Here is a 15,598-nt window from a genome sequence, read left to right on the forward strand (position 1 = left end):
CATGTTCTGATTCTGCTGGTGTTATCCCCAGCTAGAAATTGGTTGCCAAGCATTGCATCATTCCTTTCATGTGACTCCCATACGCCCCAAATTCGTCCTGGCCGTCTTATGACTGCATCACAATTGCTGCTCGTACAAACTATACGAGCTGTAGAGGTAGAAAACACCGAGGCGGGACGACCTCTGAGCCCCGCCCACTCCCCATTTCACGACAGTCTATTGGATGTTGTCAAGGAAAATATATTAATTTGACTATTCTGATTGGTCAGACGGATTTTCAGCAAGCCGTCCCTATCAAGGGTGAAAAACCTACCTTCACATCCATAGTTCGGTTGAATTGTCATTCTATATAAGACAGCGCCGGGAGTTTCCATAAAAATCACATTCAGACGTCAAGAGTGAACAATGGTTAACATGAGCTATCACAATTTTTTACTGAAATATCAACATTCTAACTCAAGACAGTCCAGAAGGCGAACGAATCGAAGGAAAAAGGTGAGTGAAACTTCTCGTTTGTAAATTCTTTTTTACATTTCACGTAGCGGTCAGCTGTCGTGGAATTTCTCTTTTAAGCAAATATAAGTATTGTTTTAATAGATACATTAATACTTATGTTGCATGTCATTAACATAGGCTTTTGAATCCACCTTAGTTTCTGTTTTATTTGACAAGTTGTCAATGGTCCAAAGTTAAACCTTAAAACTTTGAAGGTTTCGGCTCCTGCGCGTGTCAACCATTTATAAGACAATTATTTTCCTATTGCTTTCTATTAAAACCCCTCCGATAGAATAAATTGAAAAGTGAGGCGCTTTTTGATCACTTTCTCGACTTGAGTCCGGTCCGATCTCCGTCTGACGAGCACGACCATTGCCTCGACATGTCTTTATTCCGTTTGACAGCTCGACCTCTCAGTCCTACATTTGTCAAACACGCCACAGCGGAAACTTTGACAGCGAATGAATGGACATTTCGGTTGTTTTCTCCCCGCAGTCCACTCTTATCCCCTCTGTAGGTCGTCTTTTGTTTCGCCCATTCCTCCTGCTGGACTTCCATTTCCATGACGTAATTGTCTTGGCTCAAAGTTGACATGTAGCACAACTTAAAGGGTTTCCAGCATATTGGCTTAGTATTAATATTCCAACGGGGTTTTCATAAAGAAATAAAACGATTTCATATTCAAGTGAGTGCTGATAACGCGTTTTAGCCCAGCAGTTGATGATCCAAATGACAGTCCGTATTTTAGGTAGCACGATGGCTCGACTTGAAAATCGGTTTATTTGACACGTATAAACCCGCAAATCGACGAAGAACTGAGTATCGGAGTCGAAAGATTGATAGACACGTGCATGTTTATCGATCTTGGCGTGTTTTGACCGCAGGGGGCGCAATAGGAGAGCCTGCTCTTTTGTTTACGAGAATTAAGTGAAAATCTTATTTTCTCCATGGTTGTAAACGCGTTGACAGTTCCTTGCAATTGACGTGGTTTTTCCAGATTTGATAAGGCCCCAGTTGTCATTAATCTTTAATCCAAAAAACCCCTTTGTTCTCTTTTTGCTGCTCCATCATTTTGATTGCACGATTCAGTGGAAAAAATGGTTTCAACTAACATGGATCTTTGATTTCTCTTTCAGGATTGGGACGAGCAATTTCAAACCAATTTGCAAACTTGATTAACAGAGACTGTTTTAAAAAGGTACGTTTGGATTTATAGCTGATGGGTTTAAATGTTTCCTAGTGTCTCTGTGATTCTGTTGTTTTACTTGATGAAATGACAATATATTTTACTTTGGACGAGGGTCTAAAGGAGAAACTACAGGTTTCTCTTGTCATTTTAGTAATGAGGCATGTAGTGGTTTTCAGAAGCCTCTTCCAGAACAGAAGGCAGGGTTTTTCTCCAACGTCAGCCTTGTAACATGTCTATCGTGCACTATTATTCATTGCCTCTCGTGGTTGCCCCCTCTCCTCAGGTCCAGTGTGAACTGTGTGGCCGTGTACCTTTGAGTTGTGACTGATTGGCGAGATGACTGCCGAGTGGCTACACCTGCCCCCGCCGTACCCCCCTGGTGTGGGGCCTTTGTGTGGTGCAGAGTTGGAGGCGTGGTATGAGGACCTGCAGGATATTCTGGGCTCCGATGCAGGAGGGGCAAAAGTGGCGCGAGCCCCTACGTGCACCGAGGTCAGCGGCATTATTTCAAAGTTGAGGTGGACACGTGAAGTGTTTGGTTACATTTGAAGACGCATTTGAACATTTCGGGTATGTTTCAACAGAAGGAGCCGGAATTTCTGGATGTTCTGGAGAGTTGTTCTCTGACGTGGCTGACGGATGGCACCCAGACGTGGGGCGAAGGCGTGCAGAGGACAACAGAGGAGACCCACAACGCTCAGCCTGTGCATCACACTTCTTCCTCCTCCTCTTCCTCCTCCTCCTGCATGAGTCCGGCTGTGGCAGAAGAGCGACGGGTGGAGGCCGAGAGCGGGCGAGATGTCGACAGATCTACAGGAGGCGGTGGTGATCTACTGCCTCCCGAGTTCTTTGAATTGCTGAGTGAAGGAGGAGTCGGAATGGTGGATTCAAGTGGAGCAGTGATCGGCAGTGGCTACTACTTCCACCATCAACACCACCAGGCTGTTAACGCCCAACCCGCGTCCCCATCCGCCAGCGAGGAGGACCTGCCCTGCGTCCCCGACTCTCCGTCCTGCTCCTCCTCCTCTTCCCAGTCGCCATCCCAGAATTGTTCTTCCCCGTCCTCGCCTGTCTCTTCTCCCTCGGTGTGTCCATCCTACCGCTTGGGCAAACGCAAGAGAATCACCAGCGAGAGCGCCAACAGTGCCTTGTCCTCTTTTGCCTCTACCCAACGTACGTCCTCCTCCTACACGTCAGCCAAAAAGAGTCGCAAAGAACGAGAGCAGGAGAACGAGAGGAAGGTGCAGGAGCTGACGGAGCAGAATGAGCGTCTGAAAGCTGAGATCGAAAGGCTGGGAGAGGAGGTACAGAGGACGCGTAGAGCCCTGATAGAGAGACTAGTTAACACCAGAAAATGAGGGGAGGGAGACAGAAGTAAAAGGTGACAGGTCGCACAGAATTAGGATTTTAAAAAGATAATGGTGGGGAAAGATGTAATGTGATGGTCAAGAAATACCTCTTATTCAGAAAAGGTTAGAGAACCAAAGACGTATTCTGCAAATAAGGTGGATTTCGGCAAGAATGAGGGATTTGGAAGGCAAGAAGTCAGAAAGTGATGAAAGTCAAGATGAGAAAAGGCACAGGGAGGAGCTGCAACAGCATTGCGGCAAAAAGACACAGCACGTGTGAAGGAGTAGGAAGAGAATGATGCGCGATGGCGGTGACGAATGTTTCACCCAATTTTGAAGAGGTCGTCCGTTTTACCACATTAGACGGGCAGAAAAACGTTCTGAGCAGTTGATGGTTTGTGAGTTAGTCACAGGAGAGCTTGATTCTGAGAGTTCATCTCACGGTCATCTATTCCCACCATTTTTTGCAATAATTGTAACTCCTTCGTTAAGGGCTGCAATCCAGCTAGTAGAGATTATTTGCCCCAACCTGTGGAGAGTTTAGGAGCTCAGGAAAATGTCTGAAAGTGCCCAGTTTAGTGTGAGTACTGGTCATCATTTTGTGCATTCACACCCTTTCTTACTTTTATATAACCTTAGCTTGTGTGTGTGTGTGTGCGTGCATTTAGAGAAATTATGTAGGAGCTGGCTATACTTTCTGAGATGACCTTTTCTATGTCGGAGAAATTTGTGGCAGAACTATACTGTTCTAAACCAATTTACTATTTTTATATACTACTGTAATATATATACATACAGTTCAATTAAGTGTATATAATATGCCCATTTTCTCATTGTAGTGCCCAAAATTGTAAAATATGCATGGCTTATGCCACTGATGGCATCTTACATGTATTTTAACATGTCATTTTATCTTTCATTGTAATCCTTAATTTGCAATAAAAGAAAATGCGTAATTTCCTGTCTTTGATTTCCTTTATTGACCCCTCCCACTCCCAAAAAAAGCCTGGTTAACAGAAGTAATCCAACAGGTAACTGAGGAGATTGATCAGTGTGTTAAATATTCTGGTTTTATGGATCAGTAGAGTAAACGTAGTGAAGACAGTTGAAGAGAATATGGAAGAGGTAAAAACCTGTTTAAATGAGCAACACCCTTAAAAGTGAACACAGTATGCTGGCTTCATCACAGGCAGAGTATAATATCACTTTCTTTTGGTGGAGGGATTTGGAAAAATCCCTCTATTCTGTAGCTGTATTCATTTGACTCTGCCTTTGTGTGTTTTCGTTCCCCCCGTTGGCCTATCCAGCATTTCATTAGTGCTCGTTGCCAATACCACATTGTCTTAGATCCTGTCACGGCTTTGCCTTAAGCTAATACCCTCATCTCTGAGTTAGTGTACATCTTGTTCCCATTCTCCAGCATCACACCCCGATCTATTCTTCCCTGCATGATTCTGCTTTTCTTTTTTTTCTGCCCTCTCCTTCCCGACTCACTTCTTCTTGCCCTTTTGAGGTGCAGGCTCTGGGGTCTTCCCCTCGGCCAGAACCAGCTGTTTCTTAAGGTCCAACAGGAGGGTCACCTCTGCTGTGATCAGTGCCTTCTCTGCCTTCTGGGCTTTGAGGTTTCGAACCTTCTCTCCCTGTGACAAAAAGAGGGACAAGTTTTAATATGAAAAGGGTTTAAAACTTTGAAAGGAAGTAAGTTTTTTTTTTTTTTAAGACAGCAATTTCAATGTCCGTGCAATGTTTGGAAAAGGGTTAGCAAAATATATTTTTTTAAAAATGGAGGTTTGTAGGATCCAAAGAAACAAATTATACAAGGTTACCCTTTCTTAAAATATCGCCGTTAAAATAAACGGTGTGAATTTCACCCGCTGCTAATTTCATTCACTCGATTGGATTTTTGGTTTTAAAAATAAATACCAAAATACTTCCAAGAGAGGAATCTTGTGGCCCTCAGCGATCTCACCTGTTCGACCACAGCCTGCGACAGCTGCTTGGCTCGTTCTGGGTCCGCCGCCGCCGCCGCCGTCGCCTCGGCGGCAGGAGCTGGCGCGGTGGCAGCCTCACTGCTGGCAACCTTCTGAGCTGTCGTCTGTGGGTGGAAACAGACAGATGACTCGAAGCTTTTGGATGGTTTTTATTTACGAAGACGACTTATTTAATTTCAGACAACACTTCTCACTCACAAACGTCAACAGGATTTATTACAGCGGGTGATGGACAGCGAGTCACACGTGGGGATGGATAAAAATAAAAACGGTTGGACGAAGTGCTGGCGTTAGTGGAAGGCGTGCGGTAATCTACTCTGACAACATTAGTGTGACGGCACACACATAATTACCAAACGATACCTTTTTTTTAGGTGGTTCTTCTTCAGGCTAGAGGCGGGCGGTTGAAGAGGAGGTTTAGAGAGGGATTATTTTTCTCTACATTATGGAAGCATTATACATAATTTAAGCATTCTTCGTTTTCTCTGCATGTTTCAGAAACGCAGATAAAACCATAGTACAATTTCCTATTGATGATTGCAGTCTGACAGGGCTGTGGACGGTCGGGCATCGTCGATTCTTTTTTATTTTATTATTCAGAAACTGACTGAAGCGCTGCATAAACCCCTGGATATCATAATTATCAAATACCTGCTGGCCGCTAAATCGCTTCTTCAAAGCCTCAATCTGGTCCCCCTCCAATTTCTGGAACAACGGACTGACCTGGGAATAACAGACACATTTAAAAAAAATAAAATGAAAGCAGAAATATCTAAAAAGGTTAGTAGATGAAAGCAGCTTCAGGCCAGTGTAGCAGGATAATTACCCTGGAGGCACTTTTGGTCTTGCTAGAATGAAGATGATACAAGTGTATAATAGATAACTGTCATGAGAAATTTATGGAGATGTAATTCATCAGAAAAAGTGTGTACATTAATGGGGCTGTACAGAACCCACTTGTCAAATTATGGCAGGCCGTGAGACTGAAGGATTTATAGCTTCCTGTACACACACACACACTCACACACTCTTCAGCCTGAAGGGACAGTTGGCCTGAGCGGTGTTTGCGGTTTAAGTTATCATTCTTAGACGTATGTTTACTGGACTAAAACATCCTCATGATTGTGACACATTGACGGACTGTTGCACTCGTATTGTGTCACCCGCGATCCACACACAGGTGGCGTTCGGGGTCATACTCACCGCGCCAACGCGGTGGCCGGCGCCCAGGGCGCACACAAAGTTGCCGTTGCCTCGCAGCATTGTACCGATGACAGACTGGGGGCAGTTGAGTTGATCCCTGATGGTTTGGCTGGTCGTGGGCATGTACGGATACAGCATCACCGACAGCAAGCAGGCGATATTAACAGACACCCCCGTCACCGTGCCTGCACGCTGCCTGTAGTTGGGCGACAGAGATCTGTCAGGGGCTCAGGTTTCTAATCTAAATGCATACATTTGGATATCACCAGATTGTAATCACTTCATTTTCTTTTAGTAAAAATTAACTTCCTGTAATTGGGAATAAAACTACAAAAAAGGTACGGACGACAGTGAACCGGATAAGGGCAAATCACCTTTCCGCGTCTCCTGCCTTTATATTCTTCCAGGGTTCGTTGACCTGAATGTACTGGTTGCCATGGCGAGAGATGTTGAGGATGTGTTTCAGAGAATCACGGATTCTGATGAAATATTTGGAAAAAAATGGAATCAAATGACAAGCAAGTTCAACCTATAATACAGTCCTTTACAGAAGCAGCCCTATGGTACTTTTAATATTAAGATGTTGAGTAGAGCAAAATTATAAAATTGTGTTAATTGATTCTAATAATGTAACGAGCCTAAATAATACATTTAATCATGCCACCCTCTTAATTACATTCAAACCAATGTTGAAAGCCCTGCATGAACCTTTGGACAGAATTAGGAACCTTACTTGACTTTGTCCATGAGCTGGATGTACTGCTGCAGCTCCCAGGCCACCAGAGCCAGAAGCTTTTTATCTTCCTGCTGCAGCACCATCGCAGGCACACAGCCTTCAAAGAACTTGGTGACAAACATGCCGGCTCTGAGGGGGAGAGAGGCGACGCGGGTTGAAACAGAGGGTCAGGGAAACACGTGGGGATCGTGCCAGAGAAACATGACACAGATGCCTGGCTTGCTAATTGCTCATTAATTATAAATAATGTTGGCACTTTTAATAAAACTCTGTAAACAGACAGAACAGTGTACAGTTGTTGTTCTTTAAGATATTTTTATGAATTCTATGTGTAAGTCAGGAGGCTCTTCAGTGTGAACATTTCTGATTCTAGGAGTGCATGTGCGCATTTTAGTCTTTTACGTCCAATTTGAATGATGCTGGGACATTTGATGAACAACTCTACTGTGTCTGTGCCGTTTGGCCATTTGTAAATATTAACAGTTCCCTGATTGGGGTTGTCAAGGTGACACTCAATCTCTACAGCATAGCAATTAGCCGCACACCACAGGCCAGAATTATTTATGATTTTAAAGAAGCTGCTTGAGGTTGACACACAGTTGCTAATGATGCAGTGATTCAATTTATCTGGACCCGGGCGAGGACAAAATTCCTTTTCAGACGCAGCATCAGTTCTAGCAGCCAACACCTTAGGCTGGATGCAAACTGAAAGTTATTTTCAAACCAATTAGGCATCAACGTCGCTGCCTGGGACCAACTTTAAGATCAAGGTACCCTGAAAAAAAAGCTGCAGAGAAAAATCTTTGATGTGGAATTTAACCCCGACGTTTTAAAAATCATTTCAGGCAATGTAATTGAGGCTAAATTACACCATCCCAAACACATTTAGAAAAGTAGGGTGTCTCTCGTAATAGTTACTGCTCTGACAGACTTTGTTTTCCCTGAGTGAAACAATCGGAAAAACGAGTAGTTAATTGGCCTGGATGACTTTTTCCTGTACGCGTACAAGTAAAACTTGACGAGGCCTAATACAGAGACTTCAGACAGCTTTTATAAGAATAAGTATAGAGTATAAATCTGGAACAATGTCCAACCTGTTGATAAAATTGCCCAGATTGTTTAGCAGCTCAGAGTTATTCTTTGTTGCCAGGTCAGCCCAGGAGAAAGATGAATCCTGTCCTTCTGGACGCACGTAGAGCAGGTAGAAGCGCCACACGTCGCACGGGATGTCTGTCTCCTTGGCCATATCTCCAAACACGCCCACACCGCGACTCTTTGAGAACTTTGTGTCCTCGTAATTCAGATATTCTGTGGAAAAGTTACATCATGGCATAGATGGAGATGGCAAAATAGTGAGTGTGTATATTTTGATCCATTATCAACTCGGGGCAGAGGCCAGTATCACCTGTGGCAACAAGATGGTTGACCAGTGTGTAGTTGTCCTGAGCACCCAGCAGGGAGCAGGGGAACACCACACTGTGGAATGGCACGTTGTCCTTGGCCATAAAGTTGTACAGCTCCACCTGGTGGCGCAGAAGCAACAGTGCAGCGTAAGGATGACATCATATTAGATCATCATGAGATCATCCAGTTCAAAGAGGACTTATCAGCTCACCCCAACCCCTATTTCTCTCCCTCTCTCACACACATGCACCCACAAACACACACACACTCCTGGCATTCACATGAAAATGATTCATTCACAGTGATAAAGATGTAAAAAAGATTGAACTTCGCATCAATGAACCAACTAGCAAATTAGCACATTTCCAGCTTGAAACGAAGAATCGGCGTAACATCAAATACATTACCAGATGTACCAGATGGAGACCAGTCATAAATGTGATTGAGATAGGTCACCTGAGGAGGATTCTTCCACCACTTCTCCCACTTGTCGGTGTAGTTGGCAGTGATAGACAGATAACCAATGGGGGCATCAAACCACACATAGAACACCTGCAGAAAGAAATCGAATTAGCATTCAATGCATAATTCATTAGATAAAATAAAAGTCACAAACATCATTTCACACTTAAACACAATAACTAAAGTCTCCCAGCTCAGTAGGAGGGTATTCCATTGGACCCTTTCAGTTATATCTGCAGTCTTATAGTTAGCAGCAGCAGACCTTTTCTTTAAAGTCGGGATGAGGTACTGGAGTTCCCCACTTCAGGTCCCTAGTGATGCAGCGGGGCTTGAGTCCATCTCGCAGCCAGGAGCGAGTGATCTGTTTGGCGTTTGCTGTCCAGTCTCCTGTGCTGGTCGACTTGTCCAACCACTGCTCCAACTGGATCTCAAGCTGAAACGTACACAGAACAAAGACGTCTTCCACTCTTGATGGTTTCACTTTCAAAATGAACCAAGTCTCTTTATTCCTAAAGCTCAAGTTAAAATGCAGAAAATGCAACCAAGTAAAGTGCAACATTGGCTAAACTCTTACTTTAGGCAGGTCCAAGAACAGATGTTTTGAAGAGCAGATGATGGGAGTCTTTCTGCAGATCTTACACTGGGGCTCCTGCAGAGGAAAACGGTTTAAAAACAATAATCAGACTACATCAAACTGTATTTCAAATCTATAACAGCTTTTGTTATGCGTTTATTCATTGTTTCAACCAAAAACAAGTCTTTTACAGAAAAAATATAGTCTAGCTTTAAGAGTCAGTATATTTACAAAAAAAACTATATTGAATGGATGGATGGATGGATGGATGGATGGATGGATGGATGGATGGATGGATGGATGGATGGATGGATGGATGGATGGATGAGCTCACCTTCAGCTCAACAGCATTGATGAGTCGGCCACATTTGTCGCACTGGTCACCACGGGCCTCGGGGTACGCACAGTGGGGACAGATTCCTTCAACGAAGCGGTCAGCAAGGAAGCGCTGGCAGTTTTCACAACGCAGCTGCTCCACTGTGTCTTCCAGGAGAAAATTATTCTTGTGCAGGCGCCAGAAAATATCCTGGGCTATCCTGTGGAAGATTACAGAGGGTAAAGTCAATTAAATGGTTAAAAAACAAGGGTTTGAATTGAAGCTGACAGGTTTTGATACACTCTTGCTTCATTTCACCGACATTATTCAACAGAAAATGGGAAGAACTAACATGTAGTCCAATAATCTGAGATTAAGTAGGTGGAATATGTGGTTCAGATGGCTAGACATCCACACTAGTGTCTACTGGAAGATTATAGTAATCCCATGTTGCGTAACTGGAGAGTAATTGACTGAAAACGTGCCCATTTCAAACCAAAGCTGGTCAGTATCAGCACACTTAACCCCAAACATACCAAGATCAAAAATCTCACGTAACAGCAGATTATGCATCTACTACCAGAAAAGAAAATACTACACATTACACTGTCTGCTTCTCAGTGGTGGTTCTTCCAAAGAAGTCAAAGTCAATCTGGAACCACTTGTAGATGGCGGAGTGAATGGCATGGTACTTGTCACAGATCTCCTGTGGCGTCAGACCCTCCTCTATGGCCTTGTTCTCTGTAGCCGTGCCGTACTCGTCTGTCCCGCACACAAACAGGACATTCCAGCCGCGCAGTCGACTGTACCTGAGACAGTAACGCACAAGATTAGGTTAGATTACGATTAGATAAAGATCCCATACAAAAAGCAAGACGCTCAAAGAGCATTTTTGTAATGACAAAACTATTTTGTAGTAAAGAGACAGCGTGATTCTTCTACCTGCTGAAGACATCGGCGCTGAGGACACAGCCGATGATGTTGCCCAAATGAGGGACATTGTTGACGTATGGCAGAGCACTGGTCACAAGAATGTTTTTCTTGTCCTCCTGTGGCAAGCTGATGAAAAATTAACAGAAAGGTTTTAATGTCAAGACTATCCTATGTTTTATTTACCTCTTCATTCAGAGCACTAGAGTGGGAAATGCCAGTGTGAGGGACTCACATGGGGTGCTGTCTGTCTTCAGGTAAAGGCCAGTCCTGTAACTCTTTACTCCATGTGAGAGCAGCTGCCTCCATCTCCTCTTCTGACACCACTCGCTCACTTTCTTCAGCCTGCACAAATATTTAAAGAGCAAATCTCAGGATGTTGCCATTTCTCTTATATTAAATTCAGTTTTCCCACTAATGGTGATGTCACCTATTTTGATGAATGCTTGAAAGTTAAAGGCAACAGAATAAGTGTGAAATAAAATAAGCAATTTATTACTCATGGCAATTCATAATCAGGTGGTGATGCACTAAATGCATAAATAAATGTCTTCTGTTGAGTATGACTGTAGGTGCTATAAAATACAGCTCATTTTACGTTTAATTGTGCAGTATTTGATCTCGAACCTAATTGACCGACATACATTTCAAACAAGTTGCACGTTGCTGTCAGTGAACAGTTGCTGCACAGATGCTTCTTTGCTTTGCAAGAGAGTCTCAAATCATTCAAATGAGGTGAATTCAAGCTTTGCAACAGCATCGCTTTGACTGGAGATCTCTACATGCTCTTAGAAATGCTCTACGAGTGCTTTAAAACTAATATTTCTTGATCTATCCAATACCTCAGCAGGACTGCTGGTGCATGTCTGTATCTCTTTGCTCTGAGGGTTGGGCTGCCTCTGCAAGAATGTCTTCATGCCCTGCAGGCCTTTTCCCTGCAGCACTTTCTGGGCAGCAGACTGGATGCTCTGCAGCTTAGCCCCGCGCTCAAACCAAGCCTTTACAGAATTCCTTTCACCTTCAAAATTAAAGCGATTTGTTACTGCAGCAGAACGTGACACATCGGTTGGGATGAATTAAAATTAAAAGACTTTCTGTAAATATATCCAGGAATAAGTTTTTGCACTTACCCAGTATTGTTGACGAGCCAGACAAAATTGGATAAAGTGCAGCCCACATCACAATATCAGCAACGGAAAGAGTTTCCTGCAATTTAATGAACAGTATTTTTGTGCGAACAAGTGGCCATCCTTTTTATATTTGTACTGTTTTCATTGCTGGGGTCACATAAGATGACACATCTAACATGCAAATGCAAAACTAGTCCTATTGAGTTCATCAGAGCTTCTTCAAACCACATGAGGCACCAAAACCCTTCACACATTTTGCACAAGTTGTCAGATGCAGCTGACTTCTGTAGTGGAAAAATTGACAGTGAGGACTGAAACCCCATGACCCCCCCCCAGGCAATTCTGGGGACCTCCTCTACGGATAGGTAATTAAACATTAATGTGCAACACTTGCGTGATCAGGAGCTAAAAATAGCAAAAGAAAGAGGAAAAAGTAGTTTTGCCTGAGGGGGTTGATGTAGCTCAGATGCTTAATTAAGCAGAGCTTAGCATCCATAAGGAGCTTCCTAAACTTTTGACCGAATAATATAGATGCTGATGCTGTACCCCGGTTAGGTATGCTGTGTTCTGTTTGCTCAAGCTTTGGTCCAAGTAGTTCAGGGGTCCCTGGAGGACCTTGGACACTTCTGATCCTTTTTCAAGCACCACTGCCATGTGGAGGGCCTGTAGCAACGTTGGCTGTGAAAATAAAATGTAAAAAAAACCACTGCTCAATTTATTCATTCCATTACTCTTTGGCCTATTTTAATTGCCCTAGCTAAATGTAATCATTTAAATTGCCATCCTTCATGTGTTTATTGCTCTTTAATGTGGCTTTTACCTGAAGTTCTGTGGTCTCCCATTCAAGCCACTGATTGCATAGGTCACTGCAGTCTTTTCCACCAACTTCAAACAGATAACTGTTTTTTTTAGATATGGAAAATGAAAGAAAAACAAGTATATAAGGATATTTGCAAACTCAACATGCATACATGCAACTTAACATTCTCTATGCTGTACAGCTCATTCATTATAGCAGTCATTTCAAATGGGATTGTTATTGTGCAGCCTGTGCTCAAACTAACATGGCAGTGGCATTCAAAGAATATAAAAGTAAAAGTAAATATAAAATCAAATCTACACACCTGCAAATTGCATTAGAACTAAAGAGGTGCGGTCCGGTAGGAGGGAGAAGCGCTGGCAACACGGGACGGCTAATGAAAGGCACCACTCTTTCTGTGGAAGAAATAAAAACCAAGTTATTCATAAGTAATCTGTTTGCTGAGTTTCAAGACAGGAGATACAATTCTTTTCAATGAGCACAGAGGTTCCCATTACTATAAAACATTTGTCTTTAGAGATCTGTAATAACACACAACTCTTCAAATGCTTGGAAGGATAAACTTGTGTTCACATTCTGTGTTTCAATGGTAAATGGTAAATTTACTTGAATAAAGTGCACAGAAGACATGAGAAAAGCCAGGTTTTAATTTTCAAGACATCTTCTGACCTGATCATGAACACTCCTCCACAGTTACATGCACAGACGCAATATATCACTTGAAACATAGAAAAGTCACCGAACCATGCCAACACAGGGAGTCTGCCTTTGTGATGAATATAGACACGCAGATAATAGTGCCTGGCTGCAGCTGCACCAGCTGGGCAGCAATATCAACATTATATATTAGATCAGAAAAGATATGACTGTCTTTAAAACACACCCCATTCTTAAGGAACTGCTCACAAGTTATTAAAAGAAAACCAAACCCTAGCAACTATGTTCATGTAAAATCAAATGATACCTGAAGCTGTACACAAAAAGGCAGCGCATAATAAGCATTGCAACAGTTTTCCAGTTGCTTCTCAAACACAGAATAGTCCAACAGTTGATCACTTCAATGAAGAGTGATTCTAACATTGGGTTCACCTGAACACGCAATACTACACTAAGGTTAGCCTCTTTTATAACAGCAAAGGTAAACACAAACTAAATAATTAACATTTACGAAGAGACGTGTGTGCAAAACCCCGAATCTTGCACAAATGCTGACCATGGTTTCTTACCTTCGTGGCTGACATACTGAACGTCACATTTAACTCCAGTCTCCTCCAGAGCAGCCAGCACCTTCAGGCAGTGGGGGTTGCCTTCGCTTACGAAGAGCTTCATTTGGTCGCTGGATATACCGCCGCTAAACCTGTTCTATGGACTGTATCTAATGACAGAAGTAGTTTAACTCATTAGAAGACAAGCAGCTACTGACAGAAACTTTCCCGGTGTGTGGCTTCCATGCGCTGATGCAAGCGGCGCCGCTTCTGTCGTAAATGCGGACGATGTAGTTTTACAGAAGTGATTTTGCCCTTTATTGAAACGAAAGCCATCGCCAAAATAAACTACATTTCCCATCTAGTGATCCTGAGCGCATTCTTGTTTACGGCATTAGGGTTGAGTCGCTTTGTTCTACTGTATTAGACCGAGGGGCGGAAACTTGCTTTTGTGATGTGTGTTGTCCATTCGGACGACGCCAAAATGATAAGCACGCGCACGGCCTCACTGACTCTTCGGCGAGTTCATTGGCTGAATAAAAAAACCTTATTGGATGATTGTAGCCAATCAAAAATCACTAAAGTACCACAACAAGAGCGATTTTTTTTAATTCCACCTAAAACGGTCGGAGGTCGGCTGAGTGAGAAGCTTTCTGCTCATGCGTGATTGTGAATTTTGCAAAGTGCACGGCCAAGTTCTCACTCTGTGCATCCCTTCCTTGAATTATGTGAACTCATCAATTTTTTACTCTCATGACGACAGAAGACGCTCACGAGGCTCTTTCTGCAATTCCGATCATTTAATTACGCCATTGCAAGGTGAGTGTTATTTACCTGGTTCGTAAGAAGAGGATGGATCAATTATTAGATGTTTATAACGCGTTCATATTCACATGAAATATCAGAATAACAACAGACTTATCGTATTTTAAAGGCGTTGCTGGTAGTTCTTTTACAATGCTTGAATCAAGTGTTGTTGCAAGTATATACAGTATATTTAAAATGTAGTTATTTTGCAAGGTGCAACATTCACTTAAACAAATTGCTCCGTCATAGACAACTCGTATAACGGATTTTATACTATGTGGTATGTGCAAATCAATCAATCTATCTAAAGATTTTTAATGGCCTAATTCACACATTCATAGAATATTGTGAGCTGGTGTCAAAAGTTCAACACTACTGTTGATATCCAAATTATGAATTTCAAAATTCAGAAGTTCTGTGCTCAGTATGTTTTTTTCTTTCTAAAGATGATTATTTTTCTACAATGTCAAACCATGTGTAGCCGTACTTTCAGCCACCAGCAGAGCCATACTCATGCACTTCAAATAAAACCACTTTTTAACAGTTTCCTGTTAAGCCTCCTGTCTGCATATATGTCTGCTTTCAGGAATGTTTTGATCATTGTATTATGTATTGTTCTATGTTGTCATGACCCATTCAAATCTGTTAAACTACTTTTAAATGGCTGTTTGACAAGAATCACTTATTACACAATACAGTGGAAAGCAGCTGCAAACTTGGTCTAGATATGCTTCGCTGGTATAGCATGAACAGGTTAACCACAGGCTGTGATGGAAACAGTTTGACTGACGCGGTTCATTTTTGGTGTTTCATAATCTTTCTTAAGTCCATGCAAAGCAGGAGATTTGCTCCCCTTTTTGCCAACCTTTGACGACACATGCTTGAAAGATTATTCCCCAGTTGCAACATGATTAAAAGTGCCCTGTACCATGTGCAGTATTAGCAGGGAGTTACAAGTTCACTGTAATTGCTAGTGAGCGGCGCTGA

The 15,598-nt window shown here is 42.7% G+C and overlaps 3 protein-coding genes across 7 annotated transcripts in view; 2 read left to right on the forward strand and 1 right to left on the reverse strand.

The window, feature by feature from the left end:
• The first annotated feature begins 337 nt into the window (after positions 1–337).
• ddit3 (DNA-damage-inducible transcript 3) lies at positions 338–3,989 on the forward strand. The gene is made up of 4 exons (XM_057030182.1): positions 338–495; positions 1,632–1,693; positions 1,968–2,176; positions 2,269–3,989. Exons 3-4 carry the CDS (start codon positions 2,021–2,023, stop codon positions 3,040–3,042), a joined length of 930 nt encoding a protein of 309 aa, XP_056886162.1. The 5' UTR covers positions 338–495; positions 1,632–1,693; positions 1,968–2,020; the 3' UTR covers positions 3,043–3,989.
• On the reverse strand, positions 3,990–14,069 carry mars1 (methionyl-tRNA synthetase 1). Of its 2 annotated transcripts, XM_057030180.1 has the most exons (22): positions 13,826–14,069; positions 12,904–12,994; positions 12,600–12,678; positions 12,326–12,457; positions 11,780–11,855; positions 11,492–11,667; positions 10,885–10,994; positions 10,662–10,778; positions 10,325–10,528; positions 9,738–9,939; positions 9,404–9,478; positions 9,092–9,262; positions 8,824–8,919; positions 8,369–8,486; positions 8,058–8,271; positions 6,961–7,092; positions 6,602–6,706; positions 6,228–6,423; positions 5,676–5,747; positions 5,388–5,414; positions 5,003–5,128; positions 3,990–4,673 (listed from the first exon to the last, which is right to left on the reverse strand). In XM_057030180.1, the coding sequence occupies exons 1-22, from the start codon at positions 13,926–13,928 to the stop codon at positions 4,524–4,526; spliced, it is 2,772 nt and encodes a 923-aa protein (XP_056886160.1). In that variant the 5' UTR covers positions 13,929–14,069; the 3' UTR covers positions 3,990–4,523. The 2 variants fall into 2 exon arrangements, with proteins under 2 accessions (XP_056886160.1, XP_056886161.1); XM_057030181.1 differs by lacking the exon at positions 5,388–5,414.
• Positions 14,070–14,420: 351 nt separating this feature from the next.
• Positions 14,421–15,598, forward strand: part of arhgap9 (Rho GTPase activating protein 9) — a 29,707-nt gene continuing 28,529 nt past the window's right edge. For 3 of the 4 annotated variants that reach the window (XM_057030034.1, XM_057030036.1, XM_057030037.1), the window contains exon 1: positions 14,426–14,623. The gene's annotated coding sequence lies outside the window, so the exon portion shown is untranslated. Of the gene's footprint in view, positions 14,624–15,598 lie in introns of all 4 variants that reach the window. The other variant, XM_057030035.1, reaches the window with a different exon arrangement.

This window comes from Takifugu flavidus, chromosome 4 (genome assembly GCF_003711565.1).
Source record: "Takifugu flavidus isolate HTHZ2018 chromosome 4, ASM371156v2, whole genome shotgun sequence".
NCBI lineage: Eukaryota > Metazoa > Chordata > Actinopteri > Tetraodontiformes > Tetraodontidae > Takifugu > Takifugu flavidus.

Excerpts from the sequence above, each read along its gene's own strand:
- ddit3 (XM_057030182.1), top strand. The coding sequence starts at position 2,021 with ATGACTGCCGAGTGGCTACACCTGCCCCCGCCGTACCCCCCTGGTGTG. Across the intron at positions 2,177-2,268 it reads GAGCCCCTACGTGCACCGAG|AAGGAGCCGGAATTTCTGGA; the intron begins GTCAGCGGCATT and ends ATGTTTCAACAG.
- mars1 (XM_057030180.1), bottom strand. The coding sequence starts at position 13,928 with ATGAAGCTCTTCGTAAGCGAAGGCAACCCCCACTGCCTGAAGGTGCTG. Across the intron at positions 8,487-8,823 it reads GGTGGAAGAATCCTCCTCAG|GTGGAGCTGTACAACTTTAT; the intron begins GTGACCTATCTC and ends CTGCGCCACCAG. Across the intron at positions 7,093-8,057 it reads CTGGGCAATTTTATCAACAG|AGCCGGCATGTTTGTCACCA; the intron begins GTTGGACATTGT and ends TCTCCCCCTCAG.